A 26,028-nucleotide genomic window follows, 5' to 3' on the forward strand; every position below is an offset into this window, starting at 1 on the left:
GGGGAGGGAGGGAGGATGGGGGACGGGAAGTCTGCAGAGCCCTAAGGAATAGGGCTGGGTTTCGCTGGACTATCTAAGAATCAGCTCCTCCTGTTGTGGCTATCCCTGTGCCTCCACTCTCCAGGCAGTGAGCTCACCTGCAGGCCACACCCAGGTTATTTCTCTGCCACCTTCAACTCATCCTCCGCGTTTCGGCTGAGATCTCTCCTCACCGGGGAAGCCTTCCTGATCCCCTGTGTCCTGCCTGGGGCCTCCTGTGCGTCCCACAGCACCTGAGCCTGTCCTTACCACAGGCTGCATCCTGCAGAACTGAACTGGTTGACCAGTTATGACAGACTGCCTGAAGGCAGAGGCTCAGGCTCTTTCCCACTGTTTACCTCGCCCTCAGCACAGGGCTGAAGGTACAGTAAATCTTTACCCAATGTGTGTGGGATCATGACCAGGAAACCAACTTAATTTTTATTTCGTGGCCAAAACCTAACTGAATTCCCTGGTGACATCAATTAAACTTGGAAAACTAAATAGTAGAACTAAAGAATTCTTTTCGATATGAGACCTTTGTAAATATTTAGGGTCTATATAGGAGCCCGGATAGCAATCTTCATTTTCCCTCCTCTATACCTACCTAGAGTAAAACTTAAATTGTTTATAAATTCTACTTAAAATTAAGAAAGTTTAAAAAGTTGAATTTCATCAATGAATTTGGTTAAGTGTTAAAGGTGAAACAATACATACATAAATTTCGTTTTTTTATATACTCATTTACGTAATCATGCCACTTAACAGAATTTTAAATGTAAAATAAGGAGTAGTGTAACTCTTTCTGTTTTATCCATGCAATATTTACTTATCTCTGAGTTTCTGTTCTACCTGGGATGTTTTTCAGACGCTAAGTCAATGGATTTGCATCTCTGACAATCCGAAATTCCTAGTTTCCCGAGGATTCTGCCACCCACAGGATCTGAGACATTTGCATCTTCCCAAACTATCTGAATATTTTTATATAACCTTCCCCTCCTTGTGGGTTCAGTACTGATGTTCTGGAGACGGGGAAGGGTGGTAGGGAGCTGAAGCTTACCCAGGCCTGTCTCAGGAGAAGGCAAGTTTCTCAGAGAAAACCCACATTCTGCAGGGCCGCCCCTGCACTAAGGCTTGTGGTGGGAACTAGTACTGGCCGCCGTGGTGGGGCTGGACACAGGGCACGGAGTGCAGAGGGCGCAGCTGGGGTCTGAGCCCAGGGGAGCACATGCAGACATAGAAAAGACTGGTGAACCGAAAGATACTGAGGGAGAGGGGGAGGCCGCAGAATGCAGGGTCCTCAGAGCTGGAGGCTAAAGGCAGGGTGGGAGACCCCAGCGCTGCACCCTAACTGGGCAGGACCACCCAGCATGCCCAGGGACCAGGCATCTGCTGGACCAGCCCTGCTCAGCCATCAGAGGCTCCCTCTCACCTCCACTCGCCTCCCGGGGTGTTGGAAAGCTGAGGATGTCTTCAAAGGGAGGAGGGGTAGGAGAGACCCAATACACGAAAGGGAAGACAGCCCTGAAGACTGACCCTTTGAGTTAACTGAATGCTTATTCCTACCGAAGCTCCTTCAAGCCTGAGAGCACCGATTACCCTTCACTGGCTTTTTCAAGTCCTCCCTATGCAGCCCTCCCAACTCGTACTCAGTCAGCAAGAATAAAGACTCCAGAAAAACATGTGGTCAGTTAGAAGATAGCCCAACATTTTTTCTGCACATCTGAAAAATAGTGTAAAGATTCCTATCAAGCATCTTTTGGAAAAATTTGGTTAAGCACTCATGAAAACGTATATAAAACTATTATTTCTTTTTATAGGTGAGAGATTCTCTAGAAGAAATCAAAACATTGTCAGGAGGAAGGTAAACACAGCAATAAAGAAACTTCACACTAACTTGACAGTATCCCATCTATCACCCTCTTCCTTCAATCTGTACTTACTGAAATCCACCTTCCTTCAAGGTCTAGCCCAATGTCTCTTCTCCTAAGGAGCCTTCTCCATCCTCATTCTCCGAATGCCCTGATGGAATCTGGAGCTCTAAATTCATAACTGGTTGTATGTCTTTGCTCCCATGTTATCTTTTCTTTGAATTCTTTGCTCTGTGTCCCACAGAGTCTCATTAAAGGTGTAGTGAATAAGTGAATGGACATCAGTAAATTATCTCTTAGTAAAACAGTGCAAGGCTTCATCTTTTAAGCCCCTTGATGATCATGTCATTTGCTCTAAGAATAAAGTCTCTCTTCAAGCCAAGATTCTCTTTAAAAATCTCTGCATGCTTAAAATACAAGGCTATAATAAATTAACAAAAATCCAGATATTTTCCAAACCATGGGGGGAAAAAATGCCATCCTAACCAAGTGAGCTCTCGTGGGATTTGTGCCTCCCGGCAACCAAAGATCAATGTAAATGAATTTCTAATGCCTTTGGAAGAGCAATTAAGACAGTAATAATCCCGTTAGCATGAACGGAAGGGTACCTGTTATCTAAGAGGTTTCTTTTCACATTTGTTCAGTAGACTACCACAAAGTGATATAGCCACAACCCAGCTGACGTAAAATTCAGGACAAGACTGGGCTAATTCTATTAGGGAATCCAACCTGGAGACGGGTTTCAGGATCCCTGCTTCTGGAACATTCACAAACGGTAATGCTGAGACGTACCCGTGGGGTTTCTGACTGGGTCCTCCGAGCCACCATCAGCAACAGCTGTTGTTGCAAGGCACTGACCACAGGGTCCCCTGAAGAAGGATCTTGACTCTCGGAAGTTGTGGTACTGGACGAGCTGCTCTGTATGTCTCTGAGGATTGGCAAAACAAATGCTTCGGTTACCTGGAAGTACCAGAAGTCATCTACTTATTACATGCAAACACAAGGGCAGCAGGGATCCTTAACGCAGGTCACGGGTAAGCCTCTGCCACCTTGCATGAGCCGTTCAGAGTCAAAAATTACGTGTGCCATGCCACCTTCAGGCAGAAGGGCTATCATCTTGCACACATTCGACACGGAACTCCAGTTTTATTCAATCATCCAAGACGGTGTGCTTCAGTAGAGAGGAGGTCCCTCCCTGGCCTCTGGGGTAAATCCTGGTCATCCCACACCCATCATGGGAACTCCGACCACCCCGGCCAGCCCTGGCACAGGAGCGTAATGCTATTCTAAGAGGCTACCGCAGAGCAAAGGGGAGGCAGCTGTGGATAAGGAGGCTCACGAGCAAGTTTTTCTATTTCTTCTTTTTTTTTCAGTGTTTTTACCTATAAAATTTTTTTTAATTTATTTATTTTTTATTGAAGTAGAGTTGATTTACAATGTTATGTTAGTTTCAGGTGTACCGCAACGTGATTCAGTTATATTATAGACATATATGTATATGTATATATTCTTTTTCAGATTCTTTTCCCATATACGTTACTGCAAAATACTGAGTAGAGCTCCCTGTGCTCTACAGTAGGTCCTTGCTGATTATCTATTTCATATATAGTAGTATGTATATGTTACTCCCAAATTCCTAATTTATCCCTCCCCCCTATCTTTCCCCTTTGGTAAACATAAGTCTGTTTTCTAAGTCTGTGAGTCTGTTTCTGTTTTGTAAATAAGTTCATTTGTATCATTTTTAGATTCCACATATAAGTGATGTCATATGATATTTGTCTTTCTCTTTCTGATTTACTTCACTTAGTATGATAATCTCTAGGTCCATCCACGTTGCTGCGAATGGCATTATTTCCTTCTTTTCTATAGCTGAGTAATATTCCATTGTATATATGTACCAAATCTTCTTTATCCATTCATCTGTTAATGGACATCCAGGCTGCTTCCATGTCCTGACTATTGTAAATAGAGCTGCAATGAACACTGGGGTGCATGCACCTTTTCGGATTATGGTTTTCTCTGCATATATGCCCAAGAGTGGGATTGCTAGATCATATGGTAGCTCTATTTTTAGTTTTTTAAGGAACTTCCATACTGTTCTTCCATAATGGCTGTACCAATTTACATTCCCACCAACAGTGTAGGAGGGTTCTACTTCTTAAAAGGTAACAAAAGTAAGAGACCATCTCTCTCCTGACCTTTATAGGCTATGTTTATCAAAAACCCTTGGAGCTGCAGCAGCGATACTGCCATCGTGAGGGACAAGCCCGAGGACAGCAGAGCTGAAAGACAGAAGGAAACTAGTTTCTTGATGACCAATCAACCCTGCACTGATCAAGCCTTTGGACTCCCTGTTTCTGAAATAACACATCTTATTATTGTTTCAAGCATTTTTCTTTTTTCTTTTAATATTTATTTAGTTAGTTAGTTGCACCAGGTCTTAGTTGCAGCACGCGGGCTCCTTAGTTGTGTTGCCGCGCAGGCCACCTCAAGAATGCAGACGTTGCACTAATGTCATCACCTTCCTTTTTTTATTTATTTTTTTATTGAAGTATAGTTATATATATATAACTATAAGTTATAAGTTAAGTTATATATAACACAATTAGTTATAAGTTATAAGTTAAGTTATATATAACACAATGTTGTGTTAGTTCCTGATGTACAGCAAAGTGATTCAGTTATACATGATATTCTTTTTCACATTCTTTTCCAGTACAGTTTATTACAGGATTTTGAATATAGAACCCTGTGCTATATAGTAGGACCTTGCTGTTTATCTGTTTCATATATAGTAGTTTGCATCTGCTAATCCCAAACTCCCACTCCATCCCTCCCCCACCCCCTCTCCCCCTTGGCAACCACAAGTCTGTTCTCTGTGTCTGTGAGTCTGTTTCTGTTTCATACATAGGTTCACTTGTGTCATATTTTAGATTCCACATATAAGTGATATCATATGGTATTTGTCTTTCTCTGTCTTTGACTTACTTCACTTAGTATGATAATCTCTAGGTCCATCCATGTTGCTGCAAACGGCATTATTTTGTTCTTTTTCTTAAGGCTGAGTAGTAATGCCTTCTGATTTCTAATCTCACGTTTCATTACAAAGTTTCTAACAAGTTTTTAGACCCTTCTTTTTCCCAACTCCCTTCTACTGTATTCACAAATACACAAATGCTTATTCTACAGGAACAGTGTTTAAAATACGTCCACTATTCTCACATACGTGCTCACAAACACACAGATTTCTCTACATTTTTGAGACATTTATGGCTATTTGATGATACATTCAATAAAGGCCTCCTTCAATAACCGTTCAATAATGGTTTCTAAGTAAAGAACCACTTAGGAAACATCGTACGTTAACACCAGGGTTTGAGAAATGAGTCAGGTGGGATAAGCACATGGATTTTGAAAACTTAAAAATCCTATCCTTCCATTATTTGTATGATTGTTCCATAAAGAGTGCTTTTGCTTCCTGACCATACTAGTGGTGTAATGTGTGTCACTAATAGAGAAAAAAATTTAGATTTATAAAGACAGTGTTCATTCAAGCTTTTGTACTTTGTACAGAAACCTCTGAGGACTGTAATTCTGTCATTTCACAGCTAAATACAATAGGATCGAAAACATCTTGTTAATACAAATTTAGAGAAACCTAAAACTCAGCAAATGCCAGAACTTCACTAAAACCGAAAGACTGATCTGACTTCACTGTAGGTAATGCAGGTGATGACTGTAAATAGGCAGGAGCAGTATGGAAATGGGAGAAAATCTAGACAGTGTACAGCGCCCTCTATTGCCAACTGAAATAAACTAAGAACAGACTACTGTGGAAGGTGTAACAAAGTTATTTCAGAGCAACCTTCCTCCTGCCAGGGCCTCCTGGCAGGAAAAATGGTCCAAAAGGAAGTGTCAATACAGCTGAATTTTTTGCATGTTTGTTTTTGTTTTGTTTTGGTTTGGTTTTTGTGGTACGTGGGCCTCTCACTGTTGTGGCCTCTCCCGCTGCGGAGCACAGGCTCCGGACGCACAGGCCCAGCGGCCATGGCTCACGGGCCCAGCCGCTCCACGGCATGTGGGATCCTCCCGGACCGGGGCACAAACCCGTGTCCCCTGCATCGGCAGGCGGACTCTCAGCCACTGCACCACCAGGGAAGTCCCAGAAAGATTCTTTCCTGAGCTTTATGACTGGTATGTCCTCACCAGAAAACCTGTCTTGTCATGTGTATATGGGCTTCCTATTTGGCCAGGAGGAGACGTGTAACGCTGCTTCCAGAGGATAAAGAGATTTATCTTCTTCGTGTGGCATAGTTTTCTGGGGTCCTAATGTTGAAGCTGTAATCCACGGGCGCCAGCTTGTCCACTCAGGAACCAAAGAGGCTATGATGTCACAGAAATCACTCCGTGGACAGAGCTCTTCCTATACCTACCCTCCAAGAACTCCCGCCCATCTTCCTTTTCTTGTATCTCTCTCAGACTATCTGCTACTTATTCTCCTGAGAGAATAGTAGTTATTCTATGGGCTGTGAGCTCAAGGATCATCCAGAAAGTCTCTGTTGGGGGGAGGGATACATTAGGAGTTGGGGAGTAACAGATACACACTACTGTATATAAAACAGATAAGCAGGGCTTCCCTGGTGGCGCAGTGGTTCAGAGTCCGCCTGCCGATGCAGGGGACGCGGGTTCGTGCCCCGGTCCGGGAAGATCCTACATGATGCGGAGCGGCTGGGCCCGTGAGCCATGGCCGCTGAGCCTGCGCGTCCAGAGCCTGTGCCCCGCAATGGGAGAGGCCACAACAGTGAGAGGCCCGTGTACCGCAAAAAAAAAAAAAAAACACAGATAAGCAACAAGGACCTACCACATAGCACAGGGAACTCTACTCAATATTTTATAATAACCTATATGGGAAAAGAATCTGGAAAAGAATATATATGTATAACTGAATCACTTTGCTGTCCACCTGAAATTAGCACAACCTTGTAAATCAACCATACTTCAATTAAAAAAAAAAATCTCAAAAAATAGTCTCTGTTTCACTAACTTAAGGCTGGAGATTTCCCCCCATATTAATAAATATAATGTGAAAGTGCTAAGTTTCAAGAGACATTTCTTCCTCTTAAATAGCGATGGAAATGGAAATCTTCCAACCCTGTAGTAATCACACTCTGACTACAATAGAGCAGCAGTTGCACATCTGGCCTTGGTTTTCTTGCTCTCTGGTTTATCTCTGGACAACTAGTTTGGTTCAGAGCTAGAGCAGAGATAAATTTATTTAAACGAGATCGAATCCAGAGCAACAGCAGAAATAGTGATTAATGGTGGAAACTACAAAAAGAGCAGCCACTAGAAGGAAATAAAGATGGACCAGGGGCCAGAATGGTGCACTTTCTTATGGACAGAGCTGGGTCTCAAAGTCACAGTGACCCCATTGCGCTATATTGCTCTCCCCAGGTCTTCACTCATCTAAGCTTCTGTAAGCACCAAATAACTGAAATGCATGTGCTGCTGCGTTTTCCCATTGATGTGGAAAGAAATCCTTGAAATTCTTCATCTTCCCCGGATCTCAAAACTTACAATCCACCCTCCCGAGGAAGAGGGCCTCTCTTTTTCTGCCTGTCCTTCCTGGTTTCCCAGGCTTACTCGGGGGCCATGGAAACAAGCCACCCAGAGGAGCAAGCCTAGAGATGAAAGTCCAGCCATGTGTTCAATATGTGGGATATTTAAATAAAGCAGCACTGTTTTGGAAACTATAACCTGTTATTTAGAATTTGAACAGGGATTCTTGTTTTAAAGCCTGCAAACAATTCTGCTTTTATAGGACAGCAAGACTCGTCTGTGCCTTTGAGAAAAAGGGAACACCAGCCTGGGAGCTTGTGAGGGCCTCCAGCACGGGATCTGACTGCCATCATGTGGCAGCCAGGGCTGTGACCACAGGGACAGAATCCCACCATGCGGCAGGCCTCTTCCCAGGGATTCAGAGAACGTGCCTCGGAGAACAGAAGTCTTTCTAGAGTCAACCTCATAAACTCTCCATCCTTATGACTCTGTGCCTGGATGAAAGTTTAATCTCTCTAGTGTGTCTAAGAAAACAAAGCAGGACTACAGTGAAAGGATCTGATAGTAACAACTGGAAAACAAGGGAGAGGACACAGGCATATGGACAGCAGGAACTCTGCAGAGGCACATCCCTGCATGGTCACCTGCTTTTTTCCAGATACTTCCACCTCTATGTGGGTGATCAAAGGCACCAAGAATCCCCGGAAGTTTTTTAATTAACTCAGTAACACACAACTCTATCATGCAAATCAACAGAGTGAGACAGTTACATACATATTCTCAAATATTTATCACTGGAGTTGACGTTTTCAACTCATGCTTGAACGGTACACAGAACTGGGCATATCTGATATTGGGAGAATTCACAACATTTTATATCTTGCACACCTAACTGACTAACATCCATGCCCCACGTTCTGGCTGAGCTAATGCAAACCAGGAATCACTACTTCTTCTGACTGAAGTTAAGAAGAAGGTCTAAGAGAGGTGATTATTTTTTACAATTTTCTGCCTGCTTACCTTCTTTGAGATCCAGGTACACACGTAAGCACGGTGGCTTTAAAGGGCTTTCCTGAGAGCTGATCCCAGTAAGTAACAGAGGCTTTACTGAGACCAGGGTCAGAGAGGCTACTAATAATAATGTCAACAAAAATGTCAGAACTCTGAGAAGGCCATAAAGATTAAGTACACCTCAGTCCACCTCTGGAATATAGTACCTAATGGGTTTAGAGGTTAGAGTAGTTTTCAAAAATAAGCCTAATGTATAACCATAACAATATCTGTTTCGATATGTGCTATAACGATTCATAAACAAATAGAAGCCCAAAATAAGTGAATCCAGACAAATAAGTAGATGATTACCCATGTAATCTACTCTACTTTTTAAATAGAAACAATTGAGGTACAAAAATCCCCCAATAAAAACCCTGTAAACTAAACTTGCTCCGGAATGAGTCTTTCCATTCAGTAGCCTACCAAACCTATTTTATGAGGAACAGATACTCAAAATGAATATAAATACTATGTCTCTCCATAGGATTTCACTGGACAGCAGACAATATGCATTTAAAAAAAATTTTTATGTGCATCTTCATGAGATTGCTTATGACACTAGAAAAGGTTTTCTAACACTAAAGCATGGTTATATATCTTTTACGAGAGAAAGCTCTTCTACGTTACTTGGAAGAATTTATAGACGACAGACATGTAAATCGTTGCTGAACAAAGAACAGAAACTATCAAGCTTTCATTGCAAGACCTCCAGGGGAAATAAGAAAAGTCCACTCTGCAGTGAACCCTTCAGACACAAAACGCACTTCAACTTCTAGGCAGCTTCACCTTCAACCTCCTAGGCAGACGGCCTACTTCAACTTTGATTTTCTAGGTAGATGAGCTCATCGTAGGCTCTGAGCTGCTGAATCAGTCCTGTGTCCTGGGTAATGAATTTATCCTCCGAAATTTTTTTAAGTAGCAATTCTACATTCTGCAACTCAAGCCATAATTCCCTTATTCTAGTTTCTGAGGAAAGCAGAACTAGATGAGATAGTGTTACCAAAGGTACCTGCTTTCTGGACAGTTATCGTACAACCGGAAAATACTGCCTATATTTCTTCAGCAGTCAATGAGAAATGTATTGGTTCCCACAATGACAGAGAGGCCAAGGAGGGAAATTCGTTTCCTCTCCTGGTTTCCTCCAGGAATCCCCAAAGAGACATGGAAGTTACACTGCAAACCATTCCCTATTCATACTTGGGAGTTAGGGATATAAAACTGTCACACGGCAACGGGGCTTAACAATGGCGAAGAGGAATGGCGTTCTTGCCAATAGTAAGAATCAGTGGTTTAATGGCTAGTTAGAGGCAATCCTAGCCACTGAAGTCGCCTCAGAGGGAAAAGGCTGCTTTTCTAATATCTTCCATGGCTGAAGGGCTTAGAAACTGCCCCAACTAGAAATCCTTCCAAGTTCAAAATCAAAGTTTATGTTTACTACAGTAGAAGAACTCTAAATGTAATGGCATTAAAAGCCAGAAATAAAATAGTAAACTACCTTCTGTAAAACTGCCACAGAGGCCAAAATGTTCTAACACAACAGGCTGACAAGGAGAAAACAAAGTACTGAACCACCTTAAATTCTCATAAAGTGACTCATAAAAGCGCTAGAGGAAAGGCTTCCCTTGGCCTTGTGCTCTTTTGCTGTATAAAGTCAGGGCGAACTTCAGCCACTGTCCTACTGCTTCTGTTTGGAGACAGTTTAACAACAGCTAACATCTTCTCAGTGCCCCCTATGAGCGGTACCGTGCTAAGCGCCACGTATACTATTACATTTCGCTTTCAAAGCCGCCCACTGAACTTATTACTAGTATTATTTCCATCTATGCATTAGAAAACCGGTGCTTAAGATGGTTAAGTAAACCTGCTCAACGTCAAACCGAAAGTTACTCTTCGTGCAGGAACGGGAACCTGGGCCAGTCCAAGGCGAAAGCTCAAGTTCACGCCACAGGACACGACCCCTCTGATGTCAGGGAAGTGTGGACCCCAATGTCAGCTTTTCCATCACAGTTGCCTCCCATGTGGACAGAGAGAATTGTTTCCTCCTCATTGAATGGAACACGGGACTGGAGAACCTAACTGGAGACTCAACCTTGATTTCGACGGTGAGGGGTTAAAAAAGTCATTTTGCAGGGGTTTCTTCCCATTTCTAAAAGGAGAAGATAACATTCTGTGTTCAAATATGTAGAGCAGGCAAACTGCTATTGCTTCTGGCTCTTCCCCTCCAACAGCCGCAAGGTGAGAGCGTTATCTGTGGATGTCCTTTTGATAATCCCACCTTCACTGGGTTGTTTCTCTCTGCAAAGAGGTCCTATTACTCCTGCGGCAATTAGAACAAAGCGTGAGTGCCGTCACGGACCGCCTCTGCCCCTCCTGTCTGCCTCTTACCTGCTATCCCTAAATGCCCGGCTCACGTCTGCTGTCCAGAACTCGGATCGGACCGCCTTTGTCATCTCCAACGATTAACTTGATTCAATGCACTATTCACTGAACATCTACCTACAGAGGGCTAAGTGAGGGCTATCAAGGCCCCCTAGCCATGACCACTTTTCTTTAGAAAAGAACAGTCTGGAAGAAGAGCTGGGAGTGTCCTGCATCTGGGAGAATGTGGTAAGCACTCCTCTGATGACAGCATGGAGGGATGGATTTATTGCCAGGGTAGGGGCAAGGGAAAGACGGATAAAAGAGGCAGATGGTAATGTGTGCTTTGAAGGAAGAGAACTCCAGAAGGTAGATGTGAGTGGAGAAGGGCATTCTAGGCAAAGAAGGGCAGACACCAGGAAGAGGAAGGGCTGAAGGTCGGTTCCACGGGCCTCAGGGGGAGGAGAGGTGAGGCAGGGGCTGCGAAGGGGGCCTGGAGGAGCGGGGGGCCGCATAAGGGCACCCCGAGATCACATGTGTTAGCAAGGGGGCTGCTCCACCCTGGTCTCACAGTACCAGGTGAGGGCCCGGGCTTAGGGAGCCCACAGGCCGCGGCCAGCCACAAACATGCCATCTGTGGCCTGTGGCATTTCAAAAAAATTAAAATCGACAACATTAAACAAAATAGATTTTTACAGATACATGGGCATTTCTAGCTCCTTGTGGAAAGACCTGGAAAATCTGCTCACCCAGGCCTCCCAAGCTGGCATAAGCACCCTGAAGATAAGAAGAAGCAGCCCTCTGAGGGCAGGACAAATACCCTCCAAAGGACTCAGCACCCAACACCCCTAGCATTCAACCCTGGGCCCACTTCACCTGACTGGGCGCCAGGGAACTGAGGCTGCAGCCCCTGCTGGGGGGGCAGTGCAGGGGGTGGGATTTAAGTGTCCCCTGTTCACTTACTTAGGTACTGAGGTTGGGCCTGTTTCTTCATCAGTCTTAGTTTCCTTTTCTGTCAAATGGAGTGAATATCACCTACCTCTGTTTTGTCGGGCGGATGAAATGGGGTAATTTAACAGTTAGCACAGTGCTTAGTGCAAAATACATCTTTAGTAAGCGATGGCTGCTGCCACCGTAACTATGACAGGAAAACACTTCCTTCAGGGCCAGGAACTGCCAGGACGTTGCTTCCCACAGAAAGGCGCACTGGAACGCAGGTGTAAGGTGTTGAGTGCCCTGGCCCTTCCACGTTACAAATTCCTGACCCACTGTCACTGCACTTGATCAGCTGTGTGCTGCTCTAATGTGTCTTTACCTCCAGCATTAAAGAAACAGATGGGGCTTCCCTGGTGGCTCAGTGGTTAAGAATCCGCCTGCCAATGCAGGGGACACAGGTTCGAGCCCGGGTCCGGGAAGATCCCACGTGCCGTGGAGCAACTAAGCCCCTGCGCCACAACTACTGAGCCTGCGCTCTAGAGCCCGTGAGCCACAACTACTGAGCCCACGAGCCACAACTACTGAAGCCTGCGTGCCTAGAGCCCGTGCTCCACAACAAGACAAGCCACTGCAATAAGGAGCCCGTGCACAGCAACAAAGAGTAGCCCCCGCTCGCCGCAACTAGAGAAAGCCTGCACATGGCAACAAAGACCCAACGCAGCCAAAAATAAAATAAAATTAAAAATTAAAAAAAAAAGTAACAGATGACACACGCACACAGGTAGTTAATGCGGGGATTAATGTATCCAAATTCAACCAGCTCGCTTGCTGTCATCCCATTTTAGCACAAGGTTTCTTTCATACAACCAACTCGAAAATACCCAAACCGCCACCACAACACGCGCTCCCATGGAAGCCAAGGCTTACTACAAATCCAAAGAAATCAGCCTCCCGTGCATGGGTGGCGTGGCTTTCCACATCTCTGAGTCTGGAGGAGTGTGAGGCTGTTGGAATATCTACCATAAGCCTGTCAGACAGCAGCTGAAACCCAGAATATCATCTGACTCTACAGAGGACTAAGCCATTTTTTCTGAGCATGAATTAAACAGATGGCGTCCCCGTAAGTGCTTTTCCAGAACCGCCCCGGGAACAGCTTCAACACTGTAGTTTTGCTAAGTGAAGTGACTCGAGTTTTGTGCCCGAGCATCAAACAGGAAGCACCGTACATCTCCTATGACCAAATGGGCCACTGAAAGGCCACGGTACTCCAGAACAAAGTCCCCTCGAAAGGACTAACTTATTTCAAAGAGTAATAGAACAGAGGACATGTATATTCTCAAGTAATAGTCTAGACATATAATAGCAGACGCGTATATTATTTTTTTATCTTGAGGCACAAGAAAGAGATGTGCGTGGCTATGGGCCATTCTTTCCTAGAACTCTTAACGCCAATGCCCTGTCAAACTACCTTGGGTAAAGAGCAGGGAGTCAGGCACTTAGAACTTAGCACGCGGTCCTGGTGGGCCAAGACCCTGTCCATCGGAACGTTCACATACAAGAAATGTAAGAGACAGACAGGGACATTTATAAAGGAAAGCTGCTTTTATAAAATTTGATCGTTATTCTCTTTAAAGAAGCACAGTCATTAATTCAATTGTCATTTAACCAGAAGGAGGGCCCCAGGTGTCATCTGCCGATGTTTGTCGCCCGGCATCCATCCACCCAACTCCAAATTTCCCACTGAAGAGCTGCCCCCATGCATTCTCAGAGGGAACCTGTCCAGCTCTGTGTATGAACACAGACGCCAGCCAAGTACGTGCCTTGGTAATCGGGCTCAGGGTTCCAGGTGGTCCAATCAGAACGAAGGAGATACAGAGTGAGACTTAAATTGGGGTTTATGGGAAAGAAGCATCTTATCCCCAGTGGACATGAGTGAGAGAAGACGTAAGTGGGGCTGCTGCAGACATCTTTTGACTGTCAGGGTGAACTGTTTGAGAGTGATGTCAAAACAGAGCAACGGGAGGGGTGACGGAGAAAGAGAAAGCCATCTACCCAAGACGTCTCCGTTACCTGGCCTCCAAATTCCCATTTCGGTGAAGCCTGTTGGACTTGGATTTCTCTCATGTGTAACAGAGAGGGTCTAACTGTTCTAGGTACATGAAGAGGCAGATCTAGGGACGTAATGGCATGCTGGGACTCCTCTAAGCCACAGGGCTTGACAGGAAAACTCAGCCCAAACGCATTCGGTGTCGTCCAGCAGTGCCCAAACCTACCCTGGGCAACAGCTCTTTCACCAGAGTGAATGCACCGCGGCAAAGCCAAGCCCAGGCAGGTCTCGAAATGGAGGGCAAGTTAAACGAAAAAGAGCTCTAACGTGGGAAAGAAATGCAGAGGAAACCAAAGAAAGCAGAGTTGGAGGAAAACTAATAGAGAGCAATTAAGGGGAGAAAGTGAGTCAATGGTGTCTCTTGGTGAGGCACGGTCTAAGGAAGCGGGACTTCTTGAAAACCCTACAGGCACTCTCGTTCATTCTTATCTGCATACTGTGTATTTTTCGTTTTTTAAGGCTCTGGATATGTGGTCTTATTCTAACTGGCATTACCGGCAAAAGCAGTTCAAGTATTTTCCTCGGGGAAAAGTGTAGTCCATTTATCTGGGAAAATAAACATGAAAAAGCCATGTAAATTTATTTGGGGATAAAATAGGAGGCGTGTTTTTGTTCCAAATTTAGTTTAAAAACACTACAGCTTTCGGCTGAGGATTGTAGAATAACAGGACAGTTTTTCAAGCTGTGCTCTCATGTCATTATTTTGTCTGAAGAAAGTTGCCACCTTAGATGACTGAACTCATCAAACCACTGTAACAAAATGTCTCAGAGGCTGGAACTAAGATGGGGGTGGCAGCCTGCTCTCTCCTCTTGGGTCTCCGTTGGCATGAGTGCTTTGCATGCTTTCTGGCTGGAGAAGGAGAATTTTGCTGTGTCTGTTTTGATTGGAACTTGGGTACCTGAGGGAGACAGAGGAAGAGTGGAAGGCATGTGGGTGATGGAGGCGGTGCCCGTCTCCCCCCAGGACTGATTCTGGACCCGAGCAGGCTGCTTCAGGGCTGGCGCCCAGGTGGGGTGGTGAGGCCAGGAGAGCTATCACCTAGCACACCCATCAGATCTACCATGACGGCTGACACCAGCATTCCCGAGAAGGTGAGAAGCAGCAGGGGTGACCAGAGGACACCCTAAAAGGCTGCCACATGCCAGAATCCCACCTGGAGGCCAGATTGCAGGGGCAAGAACACTCTGTTCTAGGCACACTGGAACAGGCATACCTGGTAAGGAAACTTTGACCTCAGGAAGGAACACTGCACCCCAGAATCTGGAAGTAGGGTTCCTGTAACTCCCTTGAGTTACACGCCTCCCTTCTCCAGGTGTGAAGCCTAAGGCATCCCCGTGACATGACACAAGTCTTCCGTACATCCTCAAATAGGCGTACACCTCTAGAGAAATGTACATGAAAAGTCTCCTCCCTTACTCAGAGCAAGCCACTGAGGCACAGCCCTGTGGGTTATCCTCAAAGAATCCTGAAGTCCAGGACGAAGGATGAATTCGGTCCACCAATGATGAGATTTAGAGCTTGCCCAACGCCACCATGAATCCACGTACGTTCTGGATATGCAAGCGGATTCAATATCAACTTAATTTACGTGCTCAGGAAAGTTACTCAACACACGCTAAAGGAGAAGAGAAAGGATGTTTAGATCATCTATCTACAAAAGAGCTTGTCGGCGCAGACGAGAACTAACCACCTCTCTAGTCCGTTCCTTGAGACGAGTTTAGTAACGTGTTCTTGAGCTGCATCACCACCTTTCCTATAATGTTTGCACAGGTCTCCCCTCTATTTATGCCTACGTGTTATATTCATTTTGGGAAGTGGCTACTATGAAAGTGGTTCTGTTTATTTTCAATTATTCTACAATATCTGATTTTCTTTTTCTTTCACGCGGAACCCACATGCTTTGCCGCCTACAGACGGATTATCACCTTCATTCTACACCAGGATCTTCACTTCATTTACACTCAGAGTCAGTTGCGTGTAAGTTGCTGGGGGCAGCAACGCGACACCTTCCCCAACCTGAGAACAAGCCCCACTTACCCAGTGTGAGAGAAGCCGTCATAATTTGATGGCTGATGCTGGAAAGGGCCTTCTTTCTGATTTCCAGACTTTAAGTAACAGGATTTAATTTCCCCTGCAAAATTTCGGCAAAGAAGATTACACAGTTATTCGTATATGATCATTTCCGCGTATACATTTTCCAAGTTAGAGGGAACTCATTTTGAACTATTTTAATGATAATTGTTGGCAGTCTAGGTCCATTCTTTGTATTTCTCCATAGAATGTGTAACTTAGCTAAGAAAATCGTGACGTACCTCTCTGATAATATGCTTAGACAAGTTTGACTCAGTTACTTACTTTTCATTGAAGTACAGTTGATTCACAGTGTTGTGTTAGTTTCAGGTGTACAGCAAAGGGAATCAGTTATATATATATATATATATATATATATACACATTCTTTTTCAGATTCTTTTCCATTATAGCTTATTACAAGATATTGAATATAGTTCCCTGTGCTATACAGTAGGTCCTTGTTGTCTATCTATTTTATGTATAATAGTGTGTATCTGTTAATCCCAAACTCCCAATTTATCCCTCCCCGCTTTCCCACTTTGGTAACCATAAGTTTGTTTTCTATGTCTGTGAGTTTGTTTCTGTTCATTTGTGCCATTTTTTAAGATTCCACATATAAGTGATATCACATGACTCAGTTACTTATTACTTAATTGCTTTTCATCGATTCATTTGTACCATTTCTAATCCCCTTCTGCGTATTCCTTTCAATGCATTTCTTCTGTATATTCTCTTCACGTGTCAGGATGATCTGTGTATGCTGTAACTGGGTTTTGTTTTGTTTTGTTTGTATCATGTGCAGAAGAGGCTTATTAAGGGTGTGGTTTTGATCGGTGGACCACAAGGGGCCATCCCAACCTTTGAATTTGCAGATGAGCATTGGCACAGCTGCTGACTGGTATGCCAGCCTGGTAATGAGGAAAAGCAAGAGATGGAATTAATTTGCGGAGTTAAATTAGCCTGCGAAAGTGGTTCAGGGTACCGAGGTGTGAAAAGCAGTTCACTTTGTAAATGTAAACGGTCTCTCCCCAGAAGAGGTTTTGGGCGTACTTTCTTCAGGTGACAGGGAAGCATAATTAACCTTGTCTGTTATGAGCAGCTGCAACGTAGGCTGCAGTGCTGGACCTCAACTTCAAGGTTGTACCCCCAAAAGAAACATTCACAGTGACAACCAACGGCCCCTCTGGAGGCTTTGATAGAAGTGCTACTGTCGTTCTTCATAATGTAAAAGTCTCTTTGTATTTCTGCAGATGCAGAAGCACTTCAAACTATAAACCGCTGATCTATATAGAGAGGGTAATATATCATTTATTATCCAAACCAGGATCCTTGTGAGAGTAGAATAATAAGTTTACATTGATCTATAAGGGACTTAACCCAAGACCCGACCTACAAAAACTAAGACCTATATCCCTTATCTAAGGAACCTTGAATTTGCCTTTTAATGGTTCTTCCTTCCTTTCCTTCTTTCTCTTTCTTTCTTTCTTGTTCTTTCTTCCTTCCGTCCTTCCTTTCTATTACTTTTTAAAATCTTTTTTATAACAAGGTATTAAAAATATATCAGGGTCAGATTTTCAACATATATCCAATGAATATTTCTTAGGTACTGGGCATTACCTTCCCAAAGTTTACAACTGTGAGGGAGAAAATGTCACTAATCAAATTATTATAAGTCAATAAACAATTAGAAGCTGTAACAGTCTCAAAGAAGGAAAAGGATAGGGTGTTAGGAAAGCAAAAGAGCAGAAGAACCTGATTAAACCTGGGAAATCCAAGAAAGGTTTTCCTGAAGAACTTTCTTTAGAACTGAGATCCGAAGGATAAATGGCACAATGTGGGCACAGGGACACGGTTATGTGCAAAGGCCCTGAGGCAGGAGGGCGCACACTCTGTTCTAAGAACATTATGTGTGAGCAAGCAGAACTAAGCCTTCCTCTTCCAGTCTAGTACAGGTATCCCCCGCTTTTTTAAGTTCGCTTCACGCCACCTCATTTTTTACGAAAGACCTACCTTAGTACATGTTTTTGCTAACTGAAAGAAATCCGAAAATTTTTTCTGCTTCTAAAGGGCTAAAAGTGAAAAGAGCATTCAGCGTTTGTTTTGGAGTGAGTTATACAGCCAGCGCACACCCCAAGCAATGAGAGTAGCATCACCAAGCTCCCTCCCCAGGTACTATACCCAGTATCTCAGCATCAAGCTGCCATAGCTTTGAATTAGGACCATCTGTGTCTTATACTGATGTATTTTTTGCATCCTTAGGTAACTGCCTCTTTGCTTCATACCCTTTCAGTTTAGGAAAGATCTCGTAGGACCACTCTACTTTCAGATAGAGGGGAAACCTGTCCTCAGGCTAAGAGACCACATGGGACCTTGAGAAAGCTGCCAGCCTTCCCCCTTCTACGTCATGAGTAAAGAGCTCTAAAGACTTACCATGTTCATCGATAAAGACATGCATCGCATCCACAGACATCTCATCTTGCACAGATGTTTCAGGTCCACTGATGACTTGCAACACAGAACTATCTTGTTGGGAAGTTACCCTGTAGATTATCTGCCTCTGTCTACTGCCCTGGAAACTTAACATACATAAAAATTTCAGAAACAATGTGGAACGCCTCCTTACCCTTAAGAAAGCATTAAAAGAAGCAGCCAGTAAGTGAGGCTGCACCAGCATGAAGCTATAGACGTAAGTTATCCTTACAGGGTCGGGATCTTGGCAGGTTCAGTGAGCCCGGGGCTGGTGCTGGTGTGCTCTTGACTTTGCACGTCTGGTTTTCCTTGCTTGGCGTTGGGTCCACTGGGCTTCTCACTTTCTAGGATTTCCTCCTTTTTCTCCTGGGAATGGTTATCTGAAAAACATTGCTTTATGTGTTAACATCATATTAAATAAGAAATTAATGGGAAGATACTTGGAAACAAGTTACCAAAACTGAAGCAAGAATAGATAGAAAATCTAAATAGCTCCTATGAATTCAGAATAAATACATTTAAAATAAATTAAATACATTTTATTTAGATAAATTTTCATTTTACTAATTACGAAAGTACCTAAATATTTTTGAAAAACAGAAGTGTGTATGTGTCAGAGACATGTTATTGAGACATCTACAAATACCATCACTTTACATATGGATTCAAGGACTCCCCTGTAATACTCCAGTGACCACTGGCTTACCCAGTTGAAAATCACCCTTTTGGTTAACTTAGTCCTGAAAGGTTCATAACTCATATATGAATAGCATCGAGGAAAATAATGGCGATTTTGGAGTAAAGTCTCATTTTGCATTTTAAAACCTTATCAGTCTTTCCTTCTCACTCATTCTCAAAATCTAAAGTTTCAAGCTGAAGGTAGAATTGGCCTCTTCATAAAGTAGGTGCTCATTAAGTAGAGCTGACCTTGAACCACACCTTGGCACTGTGGAGGACTCAGTGAGATACTATGCCTACGCCTTACCCTGAGAATATTTTAAGATGAATTAGAATTCCAAGATCAATAGGTATATATCGGGTTTTTGAATTTTTAGAATCCTCTTTAAATAATGGACCAGAACAAGGGTCTTAGTTTACACCATTATGCAAAGTGGAATGACCCCTGAGGGTCAGCCGTCCTTATCTAAAGACACACCCAATGGCCACTTTTAAGGTCACAATGTCCTCTGTACTCCCATGACCAAAGATACCAATAGCTATCTTCTTCTGCATAAATTTTTGCCTGAGAGAAGAACACGATTGAGTGGTTTGAACCTACAGGCTCTTTCAAGACATGGCATTCAGAAAGCCCACCAAGATCTGTCTCAAAAGGTGAAGTGGGGTCTAAATCACATCATCATGTATACAACAAAGTTTTTCATCCTTGGACTTGAAGTACTTAGAGAAACACTGCTGACTTCCAAGTGAGTCCTGAAGATAAATATTCCCAGTGCATCTGTGAAACGATCAGAATTTCTTTGGTACAAAAATGTTTGCCTTTCATTTGACAGCTTGTCAGGATAGAAGTTTTCACAGTTTTCAAGAAACACATTTGTGAGAAAGTGCTATCATAACAAACAGCTTTCGCCAGTGATCACGTCACGTAAAAACTGCAGGGAGGCATGTTTAGACAGCTCTACCTTCTGACACTACATGTATGTGGACCCATCCATTCGCTTCGCTTTTAATACCTTAGTCTCTCCTTCCCTTAAATGGGCACATTACATATGTCAACCTATGGGTTATTTTTTTCTTTTTCCCTTTAAAAATACACGTTTATAGGAATTCTCTGTTTCTAAAAATAATACACATGAATGCCATGTAATTTAAAACTAGAGAAAAGGAAAAAAAATCTTAAATTACTCTTAACCCCACCATGCTGTTACAGGAGCCAATATGAGACATACCACACCAGTATTTTTTTCTAGGCATCATTTTTTTTTTCAAAATTTAAGTCATAATCCAGATGTTGATTTAGAACTGTTCTACTTAACTTAAAGTATTGTAAATATTTAATGACATTAGACATTCTCCTACATCATCTACATCATCTAAAAATGGAAGTTATATAATATTACATTAATATAATTTACTAAACTAAATAGAACAGTTAGAAAACAAATGTTGTTTTATAGCTGTTCTATTTATCTTAAAGTATTATAAATATTTAATTACGTGAGATATTCTTCTACATTATCCAAAAATTGAAGTATATACAACATTTAAAAGTATAATTTATTAAACTAGACCCCTACTGTTATAAATTTAGGGTCTGTCAATTTTTCTATACTCCAGATAATTCTTCAATAATCATCTTCACATGCATCATGATTATTTTCTTAGAAAGTCTAGAAGAAACTGAGTATACAAATGGATAATAGCCAGACAATATATATAAATACAGAACTCTGACCTACAGTCTACAGCAACCAGCCCAGAAAACCAACCCATAACCTACAGTAACCAGCCAAGAAACCAATACACGATACAAGTCAGACTTGCAGGAACTCAGACCACTGCTTCTAGCAAATAGCTCAGAAAGCCAAATAATAACCCCTATAACAATCAGTCCCAAATGGCCAGGACTTGAACAATAACAGAGCTTCCCTAATTTTTGCCCCTGCTTCCAACCAGAGAAACCCAACCAATCAGAAGGAGCCAAATACGCTCCCCTAACCAATCGCATAGGGTGCTCTAATTACCCCACCTCCAGCTTCCCCAGGCCAACAGCCTGCAATCACACCCAAAGCCTTCCTTTCTTCCACTACAAAGCTTTCCCACTCCTCTGCCTGCCTTGGAGTCGCTGCCAAAATGCTGGTGGCTGACTCTCGCTGTAGCAAGCTCTGAATGATAGCCTTAGTTCTTCTCATTTGAGCAGTCTTTGTTTATTTCCACAAAGTAAAATAAAGCTGTATCAAAAGAAAACAAAAACATGGCTTTAAAGGCTGTTGATAAGGGTGTGGTTTTCCATAACCTCAAATTCTAGAATATCCCCAAGACCTAAAGATAATTTAAAGGCCTTTGTGGAGATGACCTGGGTTGGAAATAAGAGCACCATAGAGGGCTTCCCTGGTGGCACAGTGGTTAAGAATCCACCTGCCAACACAGGGGACACGGGTTCGAGCCCAGGCCCGGGAAGATCCCACATGCCGCGGAGCAACTAAGCCCATGCGCCACGACTACTGAGCCTGCGCTCTAGAGCCCGTGAGCCACAACTACTGAGCCCACGTGCCACAACTACTGAGCCCATGCACCTAGAGCCCATGCTCCGCAACAAGAGAAGCCACTGCAATGAGAAGCCCGCACACCAAAGCCAAGAGTAGCCCCCGCTCACCGTAACTAGAGAAAGCCCGCACGCAGCAACAAAGACCCAATGTAGCCAAAAATAAATAAATTTATTTTAAAAAAAAAAAGAGGGGCTTCCCTGGTGGCGCAGTGGTTGAGAGTCCGCCTGCCGATGCAGGGCACGCGGGTTCGTGCCCCGGTCTGGGAAGATCCCACATGCCGCGGAGCGGCTGGGCCCGTGAGCCATGGCCGCTGAGCCTGCGCGTCCGAAGCCTGTGCTCCGCAGCGGGAGAGGCCACAACAGTGAGAGGCCCGTGTACCGCAAAAATAAATAAATAAAAATTAACAAAAAAAAGAGTACCATAGAGATACCTGGACAACCACATGTAAAAGAAAAAGATTAGAACATTTCTTCACACCGTATGCAAAAATAAGCTCAAAATGGATTAAAGACCTAAATGTAAGATCAAAAAACAAACTACTCCCAGAAGAAAACATAGGCAGAACACTCTTTGACATAAATCGTAGTATTATTGTTTGCATCTGTTTCCTAAGGCAAAGGAAACAAAAGCAAAAACAAACAAATGGGACTAATTAAACTTAAAAGCTTTTGTACAGCAAAGGAGACCACTGTCAAAACAAACAGACAACCTAATGATCGGGAGAAAATATTTGCAAATAATATGACCAATAAGGAGTTAATATCCAAAATATATAAACAGTTCATACAAATCAATATCAAGAAAACAAATCAACCCGATTCAAAAAATGGGCAGAAGACATGAATAGACATTTTTCTAAAGAAGACATAAAGATGGCCAACAGGCACATGAAAAGACGCTCAACATTGCTAATCATCAGAGAAATGCAAATCAAAACCACAATGAGACGTTACCTCACACCTGTCGGAAGGGCTATCATCAAAAAGTCTACAGATAATACATGTTGTTGAGAATATGGAGAAAAGGGAACCCTAGTAATTGTTGGTGGTAATGTAAACTGGTACGGCCACTATGGAGAACAGTATGGAAATTCCTCAGAAATCTGAAAATAGAACCACCATATGATCCAGCAATCCCACTCCTGGGTATATATCTGAAGAAAACGAAAACACTAATTTGAAAAGGTATTCACAGCAACAGTGTCTACAACAGCCAAGATATGTAAGCAACCTAAGTGTCCATCAACAGGTGAATGGATAAAGAAGATGTGGTATAGCTATTTCCAATGGAATACTACTCAGCCATAAAAAGGAATGAACTTTTGCCATTTGCAACAAAATGGATGGACTTGTAGTTATTATGCTTAGTGAAATAAGTCAGACAGAGAAAGACAAATACTGTATGTTATCACATATATGTGGAATCTAAAAAATAAAACTAGTGAATATAACAAAACAGAAACAGACTCACAGATATAGAGAACAAACTAGTGGTTACCAGTGGGGAGAGGGAAGGGGGGGAGGGGCAAGACGGGGTAGGGGGTTAAGAGGTACAAACCACTATGTTTAAAATAAATAAGCTACAAGGATATATTGTAAAGCACCGGGAATAGAGCCAATATTTTATAAGAACTTTAAATGAAGTACAATCTTTAAAAACTGTAAATCACTGTTAGATACCGGAAATAAATATAATATTGTAAATCAACTATATTTCAATAAAAAAAAAAAATAGGAGGCAGGAGAGTAATTCCCAGGACAATAAGAAGAGCAAATGTTTGGTAATTTTAAAAAATTAAATTAAAAAAAAAAACTCTGGGCTTCCCTGGTGGCGCAGTGGTTGAGAGTCCGCCTGCCGATGTAGGGGACATGGGTTCGTGCCCCGGTCCGGGAAGATCCCACATGCCGCGGAGCGGCTGGGCCCGTGAGCCATGGCCGCTGAGCCTGCGCGTCCGGAGCCTGTGCTCCGCAACGGGAGAGGCCACAGCAGTGAGAGGCCCGCGTACCACAAAACAAAACAAAACAAAAAAAAAAAAAAAAAAAAAAACTCTGTCCCTGCCTGGAATAGGCATACGATCCAGTCCAACTCCTCCCTCCCTGTTGTACCTGCAAGTTCCCGACAAACAAGCCTGTTCCTTTCCATAGAAAACCTCATAGCATCCACATCTCTTTGCACAGCCCCTAGGTTTCCAACTCAACCCTGTTCTGATTGCACGTGGCTGGCTGAAAAGTTTAAGAGCAGAAACTTAAGTAGACAGACCAAATAAACCTCACATACAGCCTGAGGGGAACCTCAGAAGAGAAGTCTGAAATTGATCAAGTACAAGACTTTTCACGTATTTTCTTACTTGAATCATCACAGTAAATCTGTAACGTATTATTATTCCTGCTTTACTGAAGCTACTGTGACTCAGATGGATGTGGTGAGTTGTCCAAGCTCACCCCGCTGGACGGCAAAACCAAAATTTGGCCCTGGGCTGTCAAGTTCCAAACCCAGAGCTCTGTCCTCCCCACACACAGCTTCCCGGAAAGAAACACATCACCCAGATCAGCATTACCTAATACAGTAGCCAGTGGCCACATGTGGCTACTTAAATGAAGTAACATTCAATAAAATTAAAAATTCCATTTCTCAGCTGCACAATCCCCATTTCAAGTATTTAATAGCTACACGTGGCCAGTGCCTGCTGTCCTGGACGGCAGATACGGGATAATTCCATCACTGCAGAAAGTTCTATTAGACAGTGCTGGTCAAGATACGTGAACCTTTATATGAATTAGACGGTGAGAATCCAAATCTTGTATCAGAAAGTGTCTAGTATCTCAAAGTAACCAATGCTTTCTTGTACTGCATGTGTCTGTTATAAAGTTTAGCTGAATCCTTCCTGTTCTTGTTACTCCATATGCAAAATCTTGGATACACAGACATAGTAACACGGAGAATGCATTCACTTTACATAACTTCAATATTCAGACTTAATGAATTTTTAGGCAAGATTGGACTGACCCACAAGCAGGGCAAGCCTTCTGGCAGAGCACCAGAAAGACAAAAGAAAAAAGAGCAAATCGCTGGGAGCTGCCTACATAGAGCCAAAGGGTCCCCCTGACTGGCCCAAAGAGCAGGGAACAGGTGGCAGCAAAGGGACAATCATAGCACGAAGATATGCTACTGCCATGTGAACCACAACTTCCTGCAAGCAATCCTACCATATAGATACGCTCTCAGAGACCTAGGCAGAAATGACGTACTCAAAAATCAAAGAAGTACGGACATTTAAAGTTAAAAGACTTTGGGACTTCCCTGGTGGCATAGTGGTTAAGAATCCGCCTGCCAATGCAGGGGACACGGGTTCGAGCCCTGGTCCAGGAAGATCCCACATGCTGTGGAACAACTAAGCCTGCGCACCACAACTAGTGAGCCCAAGTGCCACAACTACTGAAGCCCGCGCGCCTACAGCCCGTGCTCCACAACAAGAGAAGCCACCGCAGTAAGAAGCCCGTGCACTGTAATGAAGAGTAGTCCCCGCTTGCTGCAACTAGAGAAAGCCCGCATGCAGCAACGAAGATCCAACGCAGCCCAAAATAAAATTAATTAATTAATTTAAAATAAATAAATAAAGTTAAAAGACTTTGTAAAAACTCTAGTCCATGGGACTTCCCTGGCGGTCCAGTGGTTAGGACTCAGCGCTTTCACTGCCTTGGCCCCAGGTTCAATCCCTGGTCGGGGAACTAAGATTCCACAACCCATGTGGAGTGGCCACAAAAAAAAAAAAACAAAAAAAACTCTAGTCCAGTAATATCCTTTGCCTGGGAGGAAACTGAGCCCAGAGATATTAAGAGAATGAATCTTCTATTCATACAGGAAATATAGTTTATTATTTATGAGTGTTGACTCTGTAGCCAGACTGCCTGGAAACAAAGCTGAGTTGTAGACTTACTAGGCTAACTTGGGAAAGGTAGTGAAAACCAGCTGCAAAAAAGGAATGATAACAGGACCCATAACACAAGGTTACGTGAAGACTAAATGAGTGAAAGTGAGACTAACTGTATAATATATTGCTCAAACTGGGAACCCTTTTGAGAGTGAAAGGCAGCGTTATTAATAATTATGTTGGCAAAACACACGTTAATGAGGGTCTTTTTGGACAAACCACCACGGATGTTCACCCGTGTTAATATCTGTAAAGTCCTTAGGATGGTGCCGGCGTGAATTAAGAGCTGTGTGTTTGTTATAATCATGTTTACAACTTGGGATAATTAGAGAATTCAGCACAGACTATATAATGGAATTCAACAGAAAAGTGGATTCCTTCCACAGAAATTTGCTTTACAATCAGCTTTCCCAGAATGAATCTATT

General features: G+C 43.1%; 1 protein-coding gene across 1 annotated transcript in view; it reads right to left on the reverse strand.

The window, feature by feature from the left end:
• The window catches only part of PCNX2 (pecanex 2), a 273,090-nt gene that overhangs the window by 217,094 nt on the left and 29,968 nt on the right, over positions 1-26,028 (reverse strand). The window contains exons 6-9 of the mRNA XM_027094137.1: positions 18,677-18,824; positions 18,406-18,551; positions 15,941-16,034; positions 2,682-2,817 (exon numbers count right to left, since the gene is read on the reverse strand). Of these exons, the coding sequence (XP_026949938.1) occupies positions 2,682-2,817; positions 15,941-16,034; positions 18,406-18,551; positions 18,677-18,824 (524 nt within the window). The remainder of the gene's footprint in view (positions 1-2,681; positions 2,818-15,940; positions 16,035-18,405; positions 18,552-18,676; positions 18,825-26,028) is intronic.

The sequence above is a fragment of the Aethalodelphis obliquidens genome, unplaced genomic scaffold (assembly GCF_003676395.1).
Source record: "Aethalodelphis obliquidens isolate GAN/ISIS:26980383/991018 unplaced genomic scaffold, ASM367639v1 scaffold87, whole genome shotgun sequence".
Classification (NCBI taxonomy): Eukaryota; Metazoa; Chordata; class Mammalia; order Artiodactyla; family Delphinidae; genus Aethalodelphis; species Aethalodelphis obliquidens.